This window comes from Kogia breviceps, chromosome 13 (assembly GCF_026419965.1).
Source record: "Kogia breviceps isolate mKogBre1 chromosome 13, mKogBre1 haplotype 1, whole genome shotgun sequence".
NCBI classification, from domain to species: domain Eukaryota; kingdom Metazoa; phylum Chordata; class Mammalia; order Artiodactyla; family Physeteridae; genus Kogia; species Kogia breviceps.
Window position 1 is genome coordinate 63,171,054 of NC_081322.1, and position 18,078 is coordinate 63,189,131.

The following is an 18,078-nucleotide window of genomic DNA, read 5'->3' on the forward strand; positions in this document are numbered from 1 at the left end:
TCATTGCCTCTGTGAAGCCTGCTCTAGGTAGCCAACCCCACAGAGACTTCTGCACTTCTGAGGTTCCCTTTACCCTTCATTCACCAACTGCCTTATACCATGGGTAGGTACCATGTCTCCCCAAGTATATGGCAAATTCCCTAAGCATGGTACTTGACATATTCATGGTAGCAGTGGTTTCAAAGTCCCATTTTAACTTGTGGGAATCTTAGCCAAATGTTCCCCCAAACCCATATCTGACCAGCTCCACCATTGAAAAACTATGGAGAAGTGAATTGTCCCTTTTACCAACCATAATGCTCAAATGTAGTTTCAAATGCTGACAGGGATGTGCCCCACAGCCCTAGATAAAAGATACCTCTGCACATATGCTATTTGACATCATAGTGTTTAGTAAATATTTGCCTTTTTTTTTTTAGTTGATCCCTTTTTCTTTCTGGACTTCCCTGTTCTTGCCCTGTTCCCTTCCCACCCACTTGTGTTTGATTTAATCTCCTCCTGTTTGTGTGACACCTGGGACTCCTCTGGCTCTTATCAACTCTCTAGCAATGCAAGCAAATCAGATCTTACATAGTGACTGACTGAAGCCATAAACCAAATTTCTACCCTTAAAAAGTTAAAAAGCTTTGTAATCCATGATTAACCCCTCTGAGTTATCTATAATTAGATGGGAGAGTCGGGGCTACAAGACTTATGTTCAGATTAAAAAAGTGATTTAGGGCTTCCCCGGTGGAGCAGTGGTTGAGAGTCCGCCGGCCGATGCAGGGGACACGGGTTCGTGCCCCGGTCCAGGAAGATCACACATGCCGTGGAGCGGCTGGGCCTGTGAGCCATGGCCGCTGGGCCTGCACGTCTGGAGCCTGTGCTCCACAAAGGGAGAGGCCACAACAGTGAGAGGCCTGCGTACTACAACAACAACAACAACAACAACAAAAAGTGATTTAAGTACTTATTGTTCAAAGAGGGACTCTTAACTGTTATTGATCATGAGAATGAGGGGGAGATATGCAGAAAGCCTTTTTGTCAGGGTCAGCATCAGTCATTACTAGGACGTTAGATTTTCTTTGTCACCATTGTCAATTTTGGCATTTGGGTTTGGTAAGGGGTTTAATATGCAGCTAATGTCTGTAGGGCAGAGCCGTAACTCAAATGCAGAGCTTGATCTGGGGTTCCCCTTCAGCACAAAGTCATTGACTCAAGAGAGACAGACTAAGTGATCTCCAACACCTCTTCAAACCTTACAAGCCTTCTGGGAGAGGTGAGATATGAGCCATGATAAAAGGGAAAATGATCACTACTTTCCCTGGGGAAATCCCTGTGCAAACTAAGAGGTCAAGATAGAGGGTGGGCAGTAGGCTTAGAGCAGCAAGGCCAACTATTGGAACTCCCGTGTATGCTAGGAAATTTGTGGAAGGCCTAGAAAAGTGACAAAGTCCAACCAACTTGGACACAAGATGATTATCTCCTAATATCAAGCCCCTTTCCTTTCTCCCACAGAAAATATTCCAATGGGATGAGCTCTAGGAAAGGCCTCTGAACATCAGTCGGGTGGGTCCATGCAGTGCTGGGTGCACACCAGCTTCAGTGGCTTCCAGTCCAAACCAGGGATGTGCCCCTGCAGGGTCCTTCTCTGAGCTGACACTGGACTTGTTTTGGCTCTGGTTACTCTCACGAACCAGGAGCCCTGCCGGTTCAGCATTTTGGGAACATAGCCATTTATGACAAACATCCTCACCCTCTTTACTACAGACTGTTTTCTGGATTTCCATTTTGACAAACTGCTCTTTTGAAAGTCTGTCTTTCCCACCAGGATGTGTTAAGGGCAGAGATTTGTCAGCTTTGCTCATTGCTTTATCCACAGCACTCAGAAAAGAGCCTGGCTCAGGGAAGGTACCAGGTATTTGTTGAAAGAATTACCTGTTACTTCAGACAAGCCAAATGTCAGACAAACAGCCAACTTCACAGGGCAGGCAATAAATATAGGGAACATTACTTCATGGCTGTCCTTGAGAGAGTTAAATTGACAAGGATTTGCTTGGATGGATTTATGGATAATGACTGACATCATAAAATGCTGCTGAGAAGCCCAAAAATAGAAATTGGCTTTAGAGAATCCCCTGGCGGTCCAGTGGTTAGGACTCTGTGTGCTTCCACTGCAGGGGGCATGGGTTCTCCATGGTCTGGGAACTAAGATCCTGCAAGTCATGCAATGCAGCCTCCCACCAAGGAAAAAAAAAAAATTGGCTTTAAGACCACCCTATTCTCTCCTAGAGTCAGAAGCTGATGCTATTGGAGTAATCAAGCCACTGAGCTGTAAATTACAGCAGCATTCCCCTGGTTTTAAATTTTAAACAGATCTAGTAATGCCCCCTTAACTGAAATTTACAAAATAACACACATGACACAATTTCTGCAAATATTTTTCAAGGTTTTATTGCAAACCAAAGTTGGTTTATCACACACAAAAAAAGGTGTGTGGTAGGGAGGGGGGAAAGAATTGTACATTATTATAACCATGTTAATTACAGTACATTAAAATGGTGGTTTACATTACAAATAAGCCTGTAAGTTTAAATATACTAGTGTTATAACCCAATGTACAGACTTTCTTTATACAATACATATAATTATCAGGAATGCAAAAAAAGAAACAAAAACATAAATAATGCCCATTTTACAGGTGATATTTTAAACAGTGAAAACACCAGGCTCTGACTGACAACTGGGGCATTGGTCCATAAAAACCTTTTCTAAAAATAGAAATATTTGTAGCAGCAATGCTTCTTTAAGCATCTGGATACAAGTCGTTGCAAGACCATTTCCGATAAATTTTAGTTATTAACTATATCTTACAAAAAAAAAAAAACAGCCTACACATAAATTTATCTTCCAAATATGGAAGAAACAAACAATGTCCCACGTTGTAGTGTCCTGCAAGTGTCACATTGATGCTTATAACTGAGTCCTTCTGTGAGCAAGCATACCACACTCATACGGCTGATCACACAGGAAGTCCACAAGGAAAAACAGAACAGAAACACTCGGCAACAGGAAGAACTTTGGAGCTAACACGATCTCATCAGAAAAGGCACGTTTCATAAGATTCGTTATCACGGCCCGGACAGACCTTCAGAAGCTCCTTCTCAGAACAGCGTCCCCCTTCAAATGAGACCACTGCATCTGTCTGGGGCGGCCCTCTACTGCTCATTTCAGAGATAGCACCACATTGGAAGGAAGAATAAGGAAAACCTCACGAGCTCACTGAGGAGGATGTGCTCTTCAAAAAGCTTCCAGCAAACAGTGTGCAATAAGATTGCCAAGATGTGCAAGCTTCCAGGGATGTGCAAATTCTCTTTTAAGATGTCCTGTCAGCTGGCAGCTCTGCCAAAAGGCTAACTAAAACATTTCAAAAACGCCCGTAAAGTCCTTCGCAACCAACCCTAAGACCGTTCAGAGGAAAGAGTCCACGGGAGGTGCGTAGGAAAAGCCCAGGAAGGCCTCGGCCGCTTCCTTGACGCTGGCTGTGAGGAGGATGCTGTCGGGCGACCGACCGATGGAGTTGGGGACCGGCTCTTCGGTAAACTCGGGGTCAAAGTGCCGCAGGTCGCTGGGTCCACTCTGATGCAGGAAGGGAAGAAAACGAGTCAAGAATCCACAGTGGAGACAAGAAAGGGCAATTCTCATGCAGGCACCATATGGCAACTTCCGCCGTCAGCAACGTCTTCAAGCGCAAAACCCAAAGGCCACACAAAGTTTAAACTATGAGGACCATGTTTACTTTCTGTCTTTGGCTACTGTAATTTATAAAATGTGTTGAAAAATAATGTGAGCTTCGTTGGGACAGAAGTTCTACTTTTGTGGGTAACATAATGGCTTCCGAATGCCAATTTATTCCTTGAGGGCCCTTCCCCTTCCACCACTACCAACAGCAACTCTGACTTAAAAGATTGATGCCCTTTGGGCCTGTGCACACTCACGAGAGAGATACTCACCACATTTGGGTTAAAAGGGGGAGTAATCTTCTTATTAATGAGATCATCCCAGTTAATTAGGGAGAAGAAGACGTGATTCTTAATCTCCATCTGTTGAGAAAGAAGCATGAATTTAGAAGAGTGAAATTCAAGAAGGGCGGTGAGGTCTAGTGCTCTACCCATACAGCCCAGGAGGAGAGGAAAAAATGACTCACAAAGTCATCCTTGGCACCAAGCCTCTTCGTCCTGTCCTTCTGCAGGAGGCCCTCCAGGACGTGTCTTGCAGAATTTGTAATATTTGGCTTCAACTGGAGGGGTTTGTTCAGAATGTTGTCGTACATCTCAGCTGTGTTTCGGCTATAAAAGGGAGGCTGAAAGAAGCAGGAAGATTACTTACTACTTAATTGGAAGTTTTGGAGAGCACCCATTACCAAGAAAGACTTAAACGTTAATATATGAAGCTGGTTTTGACGAAGTCTATCACTTGATAGGTCTTCTTTACCCTAGATTTTTAAGTGTCTATATTTTGCCACCCTTATCAGGGGTAGATGTTAATAAGCCACGTTTTTCACTCTCACATAGGTTAAGTGTGGTCACACTTAGTAAAATGTGAACTTACAAAAGAAAAAATCCACTAGGTAACGGTTTACCCTAAAATACCTATAGCTTAACCAATATGCCTCTCCCATCAGCATTTGATAAGCTTCCTGATAGAGGGCAAGATGTGATGATCAGGTCTGCAATGGGGCTTGTGTGCCCAGATAAGTCTGGATTTTAAGACTACATTCTAGGGAGAAATGTATCAACCCAGGGCAATATTCCGCGATTTGCAATGGGCTACTCACCAGGCCATACAGCATCTCATATAAGACGGCCCCCAGACACCACCAGTCCACGGTCCTATCATAAGGCTGCTTATGAAGCACCTCAGGTGCAAGATACTGAAAGACAGACCAGGAAAAGAGAGTTTAGAGCCCCTGAAACTAGGCAATCCCAAGACCAGGCACGCACTTCGAAAGGGTTGAGAGACCCTGGGTCCACTTGGAGGCTGTATTTCTTTAAACTACTTGCTGATAAAACTGCCGGCCTTGAGGCTGACCGGCCACTTACATGTCCTGATATTTTGAAAGCTATTGGGCCCTCCTCGGATTTCTTACTTAGGGGGTTAGAAACCTTTTATAGTGTGGATCTTACAAACAGCTCACTTTAATTAAAGGCAACGTGAGGCCTTGAAATTTCTCATGCCTCCAACAGCCAGTGTATTTTACTTGCACTGAACTGGACTAAAACGTCTCCAAAAACAGCTTACTCTCTCAGTAGTTAAAAGTGTCACTGCAGTGATCCCTTCCTCAAGGACGGCGTGGACCAGGCACCAAATCAAGAGTTCGCCTACCTCGGGTGTGCCGCAGAAGGTGGACGTCGTGCTATTGTGTTCAATGTTCTCCTTGCAGAGTCCAAAGTCAGTAAGGACAATGTGTCCCTGTGAATCCAGCAAAATATTCTCTGGCTTTAAGTCTCTGTTTAAAAAAAAAAGAATAGAAAAGTAGTCGTGTAGGTTAATTTCACCGCATTAGCAATCCTCTTGTAAAGATCACTCTACTAGGATTATTAGGAGCACTTTACATTCACTGTAGTTGTGTTAGTGAATCTAAAAGGGGGTCCTTGTTCTGTTCATCTATTCTGGATGAGGCACAATCCTCATTGGCTAGTTCCCTCGTGGCAGGGAGTCAGAAGATGGGTCACATGCTGGGGACCTGGTTTTAGGTGACCAAGTGGTGCCTAAACAGATTATTTTAAGGCCCTGTCAAAGGCCGGGCTATGTCTCCTTTACACAAGGAAGGGAGCCTTAAGAGCTCTTCAGCTCACCTATAAACGATGTTCAGAGAGTGCAGGTAACCCAAGGCACTGGCTATTTCAGCAGCATAGAACCGAGCCCGTGGTTCCAGGAAGCATCGCTCCCTCTGGAGATGGTAGAACAACTGTAGGAGATAGAACAGAGTTAGCCTGGGTTGCCAAAAACCCAGGACAATGCATTGACTCTGTCTTGACATATATAGCTAAAGAGGACAATTGCAGGAAGTGGCCCTAAATAGCTTATAAACTATCTGAAAGCTGGCAGGTTAAAGGAAATACTAAATCTGGTAACTTTTCCCCCACTAATTATCTTTTAAAAACTTTCCTCTCGGGCTTCCCTGGTGGCGCAGTGGTTGAGAGTCTGCCTGCTGATGCAGGGGACACGGGTTCGTGCCCCGGTCCGGGAAGATCCCACATGCCGCAGGGCGGCTAGGCCCGTGAGCCATGGCCGCTGAGCCTGTGCTCCGCAGCTGGAGAGGCCACAGCAGAGAGAGGCCCGCGTTAAAAAAAACCCAAAAAACAAAAAAACCCCCACTTTCCTCTCAAATTAAAACAAAGCAGGCTATGCACGGGACAGCCAGGGGTCGGCTCCCATACCATCCCCTCTGCTCACCTCTCCACCGTTAATGTAGTCTAGGACAAAGTACAGTTTGTCAGCCGTCTGGAAAGAGAAGTGAAGGCCCACCAGGAAAGGGTGTTTCACGTTCTTCAGGAGAACATTCCGCTCCGACATAATATGCTTTTCCTAGAAAAAGGACAATGAGGATTTTGTGGCAAATTTCAACGTGGCACCAAGATCGCAAGGTAATGTCTACTGAATGTCTATCTCCAAGCCCATCTCATACCTCCTTCTTTTTCAGGATCGCTTTCTTCTGTAAAACTTTGACTGCATAGAATGCTTCTTCGGCTTTGTGTCTTGCCAGGAGAACCTGAAATTTAAATTAAGTATCATTTTCCTGTTCACGTCCAGGGAGATGTAAAAGAGCGTATGAAAGACTATAAATATGAGAGCTTCAGATGTGACATTACCTTTCCAAAACTGCCCTTCCCGATCACTTTCAAGAAGTGAAAGTCAGATGGTTTAGCATGAGGATTGGATGATGGGCCCAGGTTAATTTGCTGAGAAGGACTTGGCTGGAAAAGAAAAGGTTTTCTTTTAATATCCTTGCTTCAGAGGAAAATAGCGATTAATAAAGTATAGGCAATGCAAAAGGAGGTACATCTGCAAATGACAGGGGCAGGTCCCCAGACATCTATAAACACATTCCAAACTACTTTTCATCCATACATGCGAGTATTTCGAATGAGAGTATGGAAACTGCATATAATCGTGTTGTTCTTAAGCAGATAACTTTTATGAAATATGTCTGTTAAAATACTTCACTGACTCATACTTAAGTGCTTATGTCACTTGTTTGCCGTGAACCAACGAGGCATTCCTGCCTTGACACTAACTAAAATGCTAATTCATCAACATAGGCAAACTAACTGACTCATTTATAAGATTCCTCCACTGATGCATCACGAAGAGAGAACACTTACTGGAGGAGAAGGGTTGGCATTCATGAGCTCAGGCTCCTGAGGTTGGGAGATTTTCAAAATGGACTGAACTTCAGGGCTGCAGAGAAGAAAGAAACAACGTTGAACACCCTCACTCGCCACGTGAGGGCAGACCAACACCAATAGTGAATTTCTGGCTCAACCTTTCCGGGGGATTCAGTGTTTAAAAACACCCAAATCAATTACTCAGTGAGAGAAAATAACAGCCAAACTGATAAACCCAGTTAAATACAGAGGGTTGTTCTTCAAGGAGAGAGGGGGTGAATTAGGCAAACATGAAAATTTTATCGGGACTTCCCTGGTGGCGCAGTGGTTAAGAATCCGCCTGCCAATGCAGTGGACACGGGTTCAAAGCCCTGGTCCGGAAGATCCCACATACCGCGGAGCAACTAAGCACTGCACCACAACTACTGAGCCCGCGTGCCACAACTCCTGAAGCCCGCGCGCCTACAGCCCGTGCTCCGCAACAAGAGAAGCCGCCGCAATGAGAAGCCCACGCACCACAACTAAGACTAGTCCCCGCGCACCACAACTAGGCCTGGGCACAGCAACGAAGACCCAACGCAGCCAAAGATAAATAAATTTATAAAAAAGAAAATTTTTATCTTGCATTTCCAGAACAAGCCAAATCAGCAAATTAATTGTAATGCTTTAAATGTCTGAAATAATTAGAACTTAAAGAGAAAAGGGATCCCCACCCTCGGTAAGTCGTCGGCTTCCTGATCAATATATTGATGAGGATGTCTTTATCGCTGGTAAATGGAAACTTCCCTACTTAATTTTATTTCCCCACGTCGCCCCACCAAACTTACTGTTTGCATGCATAGGAGTTATTGGCAATCTTCTGAATAAAGTCGTTCAGGCCCATCCTTCTCTGTTTCATGAAAGCTGCGAATTAGAGGAGAAACGTTTAGACGGCTTTGTAACATCCGACGCCACACACACCAGTCTGATCCGGGACCTTCAAAACTTTCCACTTGGCGTAACCTGGAAGTCCAGTCGTATTCCTACACTCACCGATGAGAATTGCTACCATGCCCCTCATTCTGGAGTAGGTGAGGGTGTCCCTAGCAGCGTCGGTTTTCACCGTCATCACCACAAAGAAGGAGTACGAGGAGTCGTCAGACCCGGGAGACCGGCTCAGCCAACACTGCGCTCCGGTCGCGCCGCCGGCTTTATAAGCCTTGTGCCGCCGCGAGGGCGGGACCCACAAGACACGGAGGGGGCGGCGCTGCTCGGCCCCGTCGCGACCCCGCCTCCGGCTGCCGCGCGACTTGTCCGGCGGCAAAGCGGCCGGCGGCGGGCGGTTCCGCCCCCGGCGAGAGGGGCCAGCCCGGAGCGGGGGCGGGGGGCGCGGGGACCGCCCGGGCAGGGCCCGGCGCAGGGCAGTTGTCGGCCTCGCTCGGCTCCCGGGCCGGAGAGGGGGAAACCGCCGGCGGAGGGGGTGGGGAGGGAGGGAGCGGCCGGGGTAATTTTCCACCTTTCTCATTTATTCCGCCCTGCGAGGAAATCAGAGTCGCGGCACATCAGGAAATCAGAGCGCTTTCTGCCCGGTGCGAGGCGATCGGGGTGGCTCTGTGCCCACTCTGGCTTCTCCAGCTCTCCGCTCGGATGCACTCCCGGCCCCGGCGCCGACCCTGACCCTCTCCCCTAATCCGCAAGGCAGCCTCCGCAGCCCTCGCCGCCGGCCGCGCACCGCCCGCTGAGGTTATCTGTCGGGCGCAGGGCGGCAGCGCCGGGGGAGGGTGGCCCCGCACGCCCTTATCTCCGGCCCCAGCGTGGGGCCAGAGCGCCCGGCGCGTCCCCGGGTTCCCGCCGCCCTCCTACCCCTTCCCCGTCTCTCCGTCCTTGGTGCTACCCCCAAATACCCAGCCCCTCTCGCCCAATCCGAGCAACTAGTGGAGGAGTGGGTGAGACAAGCCCCCCGCGTGCCGGCAGCGGCGCTTACCCAGTCCGGTCAGCAAGAAGGACTCGCTCCGTTTCTGCGCCTCGGCCCTCTTTTTGTGCCGCGGCCGGAGCAGGGACTCGAGCCGGGCCCTGGCCAGCGCGCCCTGCATCTCCCCCATGGGCAGCGGCGGCCGGGCGCGCAGCGGGCGAAGGCGACCAGAGAACACTGACGTTTCCTTGAAGGAGCCGCCGTGACTCAGGCCGGGCAAGATTTCCTGCCCCGAGTCCCAAAACAAACAAATGGCCCTTGTGCACGGCCGAGCCGCTTCCGAAAACGCCTTTTTTGTGCCTTTGGCCCAAGCCAAGCAAGGCTGAAAAATCCCAGCACTTGGAAGAGGAGGAAGGAAGGAAAGAAAGAGGGAAGGGGGAGGGAGAGAGGTCAGGAATGTGGAGGGGAGGGGGCGGAAATAAAATTCGTCTCTGCACTAAAGGAAGAAAAAAAAAATCTGCATTTCACTTTTTTTCCCCTAATCTTTGGGAACATTCTGTCCTTTCCGCATGTAATTTCCCCCCTTGCCTTTTTAATCCCCGCCATGCCAAAAACACGTGAGGAGGTGGCAAGTTAGGGGACAGACCTGGCGTGATCCTGGGGCGGTGCGGAGTCGGCCTCCCAGGCATCGTCGACTCCCGAGGTTCCCTCTCCCTCACCCCGACCTGAAAACTCCGCAAGGTCGCATCCCATTGTCTTCAAATCTCTTAGTTTGTGCTCGTCTTCCCTACCCCTCCTCCGGTTTAATTCAGGGCTGACCCCGCAGTCTCCTTACAGGTTTACCACCTCGCTCTTTCCCTCAAGTCCCAGATAACTTGTGACTCGTTAACTCCTGAAAGATTAGCCGGGAGCCTTCTCCGCTCCTGAAAGTAAGGGAGGGAGGGAGGGAAGCTCTGCAGAGCAGCGGTGCGGTGCCTTCCAGTAACCCCGCCGCTGGGAGATGCCTGGGAGCTGCAGTCTGACCGCCGGTGGCAGGACTCGCGCCAGCGCCGGCGGGGAAGCCACGAGCACAACGACTGGGCCAGGAGCGGGGAGAGGGCTGCAAGTTCCTAAATTTGCAGGGCCGGGTACCTGGCGCTTGTCAGGGACGTCTGCGGTGCCTGCCCTGCCATGACCCCTTGCTGCCCAAGGCCCTGCCATTTAAGGTTGCCTACTGGATCTGACACATTCCGAACTACTAACTGTCAAACCAAGAATACACGTGAAGCGGTTTTTCTTTGGTGCTGGGCAGGAATTTGTTTTGCAAACCAACCACCTTATTTGTCCTGCAAACCAACCACCTTATTTGTCCTAACGTGATCTGTAGCCTCCACTGCTTTACAGCAGCCTCAAACTGGCAGAAGAGAACACACATCCTCTCTGCTGGAGACTGGCTGGGAAATTTTGCTCAGCACCCACTCTTTAAAAAGCACTTACTATTCCCTGAAACTGACACTCCAGCCCAAAGCAAGGTTTAGGAAACTCCAGATCACAGTAACTGGCCCATTTCTGCTTCCTCTTTCATGGATTCTTCGTATAACATGACTTTGTTATTGCCAGTACCCCCATATCCCACGCTCCACTTCAACTAGCCTAGGCCAGCCCTGCTTCCACCCGGTTCCTTCCCCTTTTGAGAGAGCAAACTTTTTGAAGAATGACCAGAAACACCAAACTGCACCAAGCTTTCTGCCTGTTTGTGTTTTAAACATTAGATTAAGAAACCTCCAGAGACTCACCTCCTGTGCCCTCCCCATGCCAAGTAACCCCAAATCTTCTGAAGCATCTTTGTTTCACCCATTTCATCCAAATTATCTTAATAAAAGCAGACAAACCTTTCAAAGGGGATTTTATAGCCTCCTCTTTCATCTTCAGGTTTCCTAGGATATGAAGGTTGGGGGATTCCTTTCTGGAGGCTGGAGGTAGAGCTTAGTTATGGCTGGAGTAGCCTCCCTGCTATGTGCCTGATAGGACTGGAAGCTGAGATGACAAGGGAGCTGGAGTCAGAGGCGGCTGTCCCAGCTCTGTTATGAACCCCACTTTATATAAAGGCAATTTACATACAGGAAGGGAGCAAGCTGCAAAGTTCAACACTGGGCCATTTATTCCCTTCGTTGCAACATCATCCAGAAAATTACAGTCATCAGTGCCCTGGGTTTATTACACCCCCAGCAAGACACACAAGAAATGTAACTTGACTGATTATCTTCACAAATCAGTCCAGAAAAAATTCAAAACACATGCACAGAGTTCATTTTCTCAAAGAGGCTCTGCTCGCATTCCAGGAGGAACGTGGAATTTAAGTTAGAGGGCTCTAAGTGGAACAGAGAAGAGGCACTACCATATGATTTGTGGTTGGAACAGAAAAGTATCGTCTGCTGTGCTCCATCCTCCCCCTACACTCATGTGCAGCCGTTGGAGACGGATGGTCTGCTAAACTTATCATTTAACGGAGAGAATCAAGTTGTTGAGACTGGCTTTTCTTCCAACCGGATACCTGATGGGTGCAGCAGGAGCCCCCTGTTCTGTCCCAGCAACCTACTAAGACTTCCGAACAGGAAGGTGACACACGGCGGCGGGTGTATGGGGTGGGGGGAGGTACGCGGGGGAACTGTGTGTGACGCGCGCCTAACTCTTCACAGGCTTTAGGTTGTCCTGTGGCTGCTATTCAAACACTTGGTCTGTTCTTCCTTCCTGTCGCCAGCCTCTTTCTTTGGTTCAGAGAGTGCTCCTACCGGGAGAAATCCGGCCCCTTCCCTCCTACACCCTGGTGGCGAAGTGGCCCGAGTTACGTCACCAGTATCTGCTTGTAAATACGAGCTAGAGGGCGCTCGCGTTCTCCGGGAGAACTACTCCCGAATGTATGATTTCCCCCACTTCTCTCCTGGGGTTTAATCAGTTCCAGATAATGCCTATACAATACCTTGTGCGGGCAAAGAAAATAGATAGACGGCTTGATATGAGATACGCTAATTAGTTCCCCACTCCCCCAAGCCAATCGTCTCATTTATTCCTCTTACTGGGAAAACGCAATCAAACTCTCAAATGGGAATTATTCACCAAGATGTAATGTTTGGACTGAAACAAAACAGTTTCCAAGATATGTGTATTTTAATACAAAAATTATTTTAGCTTTTCTACTTAGTGATTAAGTAAAATTTTTCCTTTAATGATGAACTGTAAATACTACAACGTGAAAGCTTTACTAAGATATGATTCTTTCCTGGTACTTCTCAACATATTAGAGGAAATATTTTGAAAAATATAAGGACTTAACTTTTTATTTTTACTGTTAAAATGTTTTCCTGTCAATATAAAATGAGATCAGGGTTTGACAAGCAAGTTTCAGAATATGAACATCGATTTCTAAAATGATTTATCTTCTTTTCAGAAGCCTAAATATGAATGCATATAAATCTTAGGGATTTAAAAAATACATTATGGTAGTTTTTTCCCCCATTTTGATACATCTGCAATTGACAAACATGCAAAATAATTAAGTTCCCCTCTTGGGCTATTTCTTTAATGTGTCAGCTGTGTCAGTCTTCATTCCTTAGATAAAATGTCTTCCATTGATAACAGGGCAATATGATTATTTTGTATTGCTCAAACTGTCATAAATTCTATAGCAATCCTGTGCTGCACCATTTAGGTTGCCATACTTATTGTTTTATTGGTTAATGCATAGGAAATCTTTTCCCTGGAGCATCTCCAAAGAAAGTACGTAGAAATGCCAGAAAACATAATTATTACTCTAGAGAGCAACAAAATGGATCAGCTTTTGTTGAAGGTTCTCACCAAGTGCATGTTTTTTTTTTTTTTACACTATTCATCAAATAGAAAATGATGATGATAAATGAGCCAATTCAGGATAGCTGTTATAGATCAGTAATTGGCAATGGTGGTTAAATGTCTATTTATAGAACACAGGTTCTATAGTGACTATTACCTTCCCTATTCATAATTGTCAAAATTGACATGCATAAAAGAGTTAGGAATGTGATGCAGCAGATAACTAAGAAAACACATTATCTAGAATAGTAGTGTTGAGTTATTAAAACCCACAAAACTACATGCTTTATTTACCCAGGGCTTGTTTTTTTCCCAAGGCAGTGGTGTTGAATAAGCAAGACTATACACTATGAGAATCTTGGAATAGGGTTTTGCTAAATAATCTACATGTAGCTGTCTACTCGGCAGACCTTATGTTGTTTTCTCTAACAGCATGTTTTCATTATTAAGGATTAAGCAATTATTGTTATTTTTCTTCTGAGTTGGACAGATGATGGGCAAAATTGTGAGGTAACAAAACTTACTTTTAGGACCAGATTTATCTCCTTCAAGTAACCTTTCTTTGTCACTGAAGTTGACTCCTATGCCTCTCGCACCTCCCACCCATGGCAGTGGCATACTCTCTGGTACCCCAGACTCTGAAATATTGCCTCCCATCCTCCTTCCCACTAATGCTAACTGCTTCAAAGCCCTGCTGTCCGCTAATCATCACAGGAGATGTTGAACTGATACATCCTTCATTCCTTCCCTCCTTCCTTCCTGCCCCACTCCCTCCCCTCCCTTCCATTTATTCATTTGTGCAAGTATTTAACAAGCATCTATCAAGGAAGTACAAATATTAAGATCAAAGGACACAAGTATGAGTAATCCGGTTATCTGACTTCACAGAAGCGCACATTCTAAGTAGGGAGACACACACGTAAATTATGATACAAAACGATGAGTGTTAAAACAAAGGTCTGAGCAATCTGCCATAGAACAACAGAGAGGGCAATTTTCTACTGGGGAGAGGCAGCAGACTTGGAATTTTTTTTTTTTTAATATTTATTTTTTCATTTGGTTGCCCTGGGTCTTAGTTGCAACCAGCGGGCTCCTTAGTTGTGGCATGTGTGTGGGATCTAGTTCCATGACCAGGGATTGAACCTGGGCCCCCTGCATTGGGAGCATGGAGTCTTATCCACTGCGCCACCAGGGAAGTCCCCAGACTTGGAATTGTTGAGGAAAGTCTCCACAAACAAGAGATATTTGGCCTGATCCTGGAAAGGCCAGCTAGGTACAAAAGAGGGAAAGTCATTCTAGGCAGAGCAAATAGTATGAGCAACAAATTTTAAGGTGCTATGTAGTGTCTCTGGAATAATTTGGAAATATGGTCCTTACTCAGACCTTACACATAAGCAAATGTACATGGCTCTCTTGCTGCTACTGCTGAAGTGGATAACAGCACTTTCAAGTGAAATAAAAAAGATCTTAGGGACTTCCCTGGTGATCCGGTGGCTAAGACTCTGTGCTCCCAATGCAGGGGTCCTGGGTTTGATCCCTGGTCAGGGAACTAGATCCCACATGCCTCAACTAAGAAGTTAGCATGCCGCAACTAAAGATCCCACATACCACAACTAAGACCCGACACAGACAAATAAATTAAAAAAAAAAAAAAAAAATCTTAGGGCTTCCCTGGTGGCACAGTGGTTGAAAGTCCACCTGCCGATGCAGGAGACACGGGTTCATGCCCCGGTCCGGGAAGATCCCACATGCCGTGGAGCGGCTGGGCCCGTGAACCGTGGCCACTGAGCCTGCGCGTCTGGAGCCTGTGCTCCGCAACGCGAGAGGCCACAGCAGTGAGAGGCCCGCGTAACGCAAAAAAAAAAAAAAAAAAAAAAATCTTAGCTGGCACAAATCTGCCTCTCCTCTCTTCCTCTCACTGCCCCCCACCCCAATAAATATGGAATTAATAATGTCTTAGAAAACATACCCGTTTGAAGTACTGCTGATTATTAGCCTGCATAGGCACCTCTGTGTCTGATACAGCTCTAGGCACGGTGGAACTCATTCATTCATTCATCCACAGATTCTTTTAGAACTATGCATCAGACATTGCGCTAGATGCAGGAGATACAGTGGTAAACATGATCTCACCTAGTGAGAGGCAGGTGGGGAATTACCTACAAAGGTAGACTGAGCCCTATTGTGAAGAGATTTAAAAACCACCAAGGAAAATCCCTTTTAAGAAGGAAAACATTCCAATGTGTTTTGAAAAGTTAATTCAAACCAAATGTGATTGATCACTCAGCTATCATTCCTTCAAAGGATATTTGCAATTTTTATTTTTACACTACCCCTACCTCATTGAAAATGAACCAATTTACACACACAAACACATAAGGAAATGTTGGAAGGTGGAATGGGGAAATTTATGTAGTTGGAAGATGGATAAAAGTTTAGACAAGCATAGTTATAACCCAGCATAGGGATCAGCAATCTGTCAGAGGTGATAACACCATGTTCTATGCCCATCCCTTCGGGAAAGTCAGGCCACAGGGAAGTTGGTGGTAGGATGCGGACACAGTTTTGTAGTAAATTTTTAATTTTAATCAGGGAATAAATTAAAGAAGGGAGGCCAGTGGCAGCTCTTGACATGGGAGGAATGGGAATCTAGAACAAACCAACGGGTCTATGTTGGGTTGAAAACTCACCTTATCCCCATCTTTATAACGCTGTCAATGTCTGATGTAGCATAATCCAATGAACAAGAAATAAAAATAAAAAATGACTGTCGATTAGAATACAGTATGAAGGGTAAGGAATAGCACATATATGACAGCTTTATATTTGGCTCTCAGGATTGACCTGGAAAATGACATCCAAGGTATTTTCTGTATGATTATGAAAAATAATTCAGGAATAAATTGGACAATTTTTGAAATCAAAATTCAGTATTATATGTGACTTTCTAAATTCAAGAGGACTATGGTCTTACTGAAAGCTTTATATTTTATTATTATTATTACTTTTTTTTTTTTTTTTTTTTTTTTTGAGAAGAGAAAGGTTTATTGCAAGGTCATGCAAGGAGACAAGGTGGCTCGTGCCCTGAAAAGCCTCGAACTCCTCGAAGGGTTTCGGCAAAGCATTTTTTTTTTTTTTTCTGTACGCAGGCCTCTCACTGCTGTGGCCTCTCCCTGCTGTGGCCTCTCCCGTTGCGGAGCACAGCCTCCGGACGCGCAGGCGCAGCGGCCATGGCTCACGGTCCCAACCGCTCCGTGGCATGTGGGATCCTCCTGCAGCGGGGCACGAACTCGTGTCCCCTGCATCGGCAGGCGGACTCTCAACCACTGCGCCACCAGGGAACCCAGCAAAGCATTTTTAAAAGCCAGGTGCGGGGTGTGTGTCACAGGGTAGGAGATCTTGCACAATTCTCTGATTGGCTGATGATGAGGGAACAGGGTGGTGTCACAGGGGTTAACTTTATCAGTCCTTAATGAAAGCCTTATATATTATTGACATAGCTTTATTATTGGGCATTTATTGCTAGGCATTTGCATTTTTAAAGGCCTTGGTTGATTAAAAAAATGAATTTGTAATGATAAAATGTCAGGTGTTGTCGCAGGGATCAGGTCAGAGGGCCTTGGGCTTTACTCCCTTTTCTCTGCCCAGGATGAACCCTCATACACACCTACTTTCCCTATGTGCCTCGCAGCCCAGCTCAGAGTTCAGGCAGCACAGGGCTTGGAATTTCTTTGCAGGCCGAGTTCTTCTTGGGACACACATATTAAAGTTGTAACAGACATGAAAACAATATAAAGGGCTCTCTTTCACCCCGACTTTATTTACAAAGTGCCGATAGTAAATAAGGAGCCTGGATTTCCGGCGGACATCTTTTGCCAAACTAAAGTGAAACCCGAAAGCTTTCATTTACTCAGTGTAAATAAATCTCTCCCCAGTCGACTCCATTTCTAACCCTATAATTAATTTATCAAGAAGCAACAGAAGCTCAGGCCACCCTTATGGACTGTTTCCTGTAAAGCCTGCCTACAAATTGCAGCAACGAAATAAGATAAATGTCATAGTAACTAGTAGTGGAAAAACCGGGAGGGACGGGTGTCTGGCAAAAGGTTGAATGGCATCATTTTTATGTAAAGCAACTTTTAAAACAATTTTTATGTCACCTCCCACAGCAAGCTCAGCAGTGACAGTAATGTACTGAGGATAGAGATCTTTGCAGTACACTTAAGTCAGCTACAACTGAGGCTCATTACCTGTGAGAGCTTAGACAAGGTATTCTCTAAATCTCTATCTCTTAATCTGTATAATGGGGATACTAATACTTAATGTAAATTGTGAAAAATAATTGAAATTAAGAATTTAAAGTGCTGACTCAAGTTGGAATCTCACAGAGAAAATATGACATATCTTAAAAAAAAAAGAAGCAAAAAGAAAATATAATGTGTCTATGTTCCTTACCCCACTCCACACATATCACAGCCACAAACAGAACGCATCATGTAATGCAAAGGGCTCCAACAAATCAAAATAATAACGGTTATGTGCTGTGTTTAAAGAGCAGAAACAGTGTGGGCCACTTAATCTGCTGGGTCAAGGTCAGACTAGTTGGATGGGAATTCCTTTAAAGGCCTGAAAAGGTGATCCTCTTCGTTTTTCAAACTTCCCCCTTCTCTCTTGGTCTCCACACAGACAATGTCCCAGGAACAGGCAGTACAGAACTAAATGCCATGATAACAGAATAAGTGCTTGTTTACCAAGTGTTTGAAGTAAAAGTTAAATTTAAGGTGAAAAAGCAGAAAGTAAGCCAAAAGCTAAACCAGAGGAGTTTTTAGTTGTTCAAGGTGGATGGGAAATAATAGAATGTAAATATGGGCCTGTTGAGAGGGTAGAATCATTGAAAGCAGGTCAGAGAAAGCTAGCAGCACAGAAGATGCTTGTTCTAGGTCGTTTAGCTTATCCTTCAGTTACAGAAAGAGGTATAAGCACCAACTG

The 18,078-nt window shown here is 45.7% G+C and overlaps 1 protein-coding gene across 5 annotated transcripts in view; it reads right to left on the minus strand.

Annotated features, from left to right (window-relative positions):
- Positions 1 to 2,417: 2,417 nt before the first annotated feature.
- SGK1 (serum/glucocorticoid regulated kinase 1) overlaps positions 2,418 to 18,078 on the minus strand; it is a 116,543-nt gene continuing 100,882 nt past the window's right edge. The window contains exons 1-12 of one of the 5 annotated variants that reach the window (XM_067010847.1): positions 11,133 to 11,328; positions 8,198 to 8,273; positions 7,368 to 7,443; positions 6,855 to 6,959; positions 6,671 to 6,754; positions 6,439 to 6,570; positions 5,838 to 5,950; positions 5,365 to 5,488; positions 4,817 to 4,912; positions 4,187 to 4,342; positions 3,993 to 4,082; positions 2,418 to 3,618 (exon numbers count right to left, since the gene is read on the minus strand). In XM_067010847.1, the coding sequence (XP_066866948.1) occupies positions 3,451 to 3,618; positions 3,993 to 4,082; positions 4,187 to 4,342; positions 4,817 to 4,912; positions 5,365 to 5,488; positions 5,838 to 5,950; positions 6,439 to 6,570; positions 6,671 to 6,754; positions 6,855 to 6,959; positions 7,368 to 7,443; positions 8,198 to 8,273; positions 11,133 to 11,166 (1,254 nt within the window). In that variant the 5' untranslated portion in view covers positions 11,167 to 11,328 and the 3' untranslated portion in view covers positions 2,418 to 3,450. Of the gene's footprint in view, positions 3,619 to 3,992; positions 4,083 to 4,186; positions 4,343 to 4,816; positions 4,913 to 5,364; positions 5,489 to 5,837; positions 5,951 to 6,438; positions 6,571 to 6,670; positions 6,755 to 6,854; positions 6,960 to 7,367; positions 7,444 to 8,197; positions 8,274 to 8,402; positions 8,678 to 9,333; positions 10,245 to 11,132; positions 11,329 to 18,078 lie in introns of those variants that run through there. The other 4 variants (XM_059082981.2, XM_067010846.1, XM_059082983.2 and 1 more) reach the window with 4 other exon arrangements.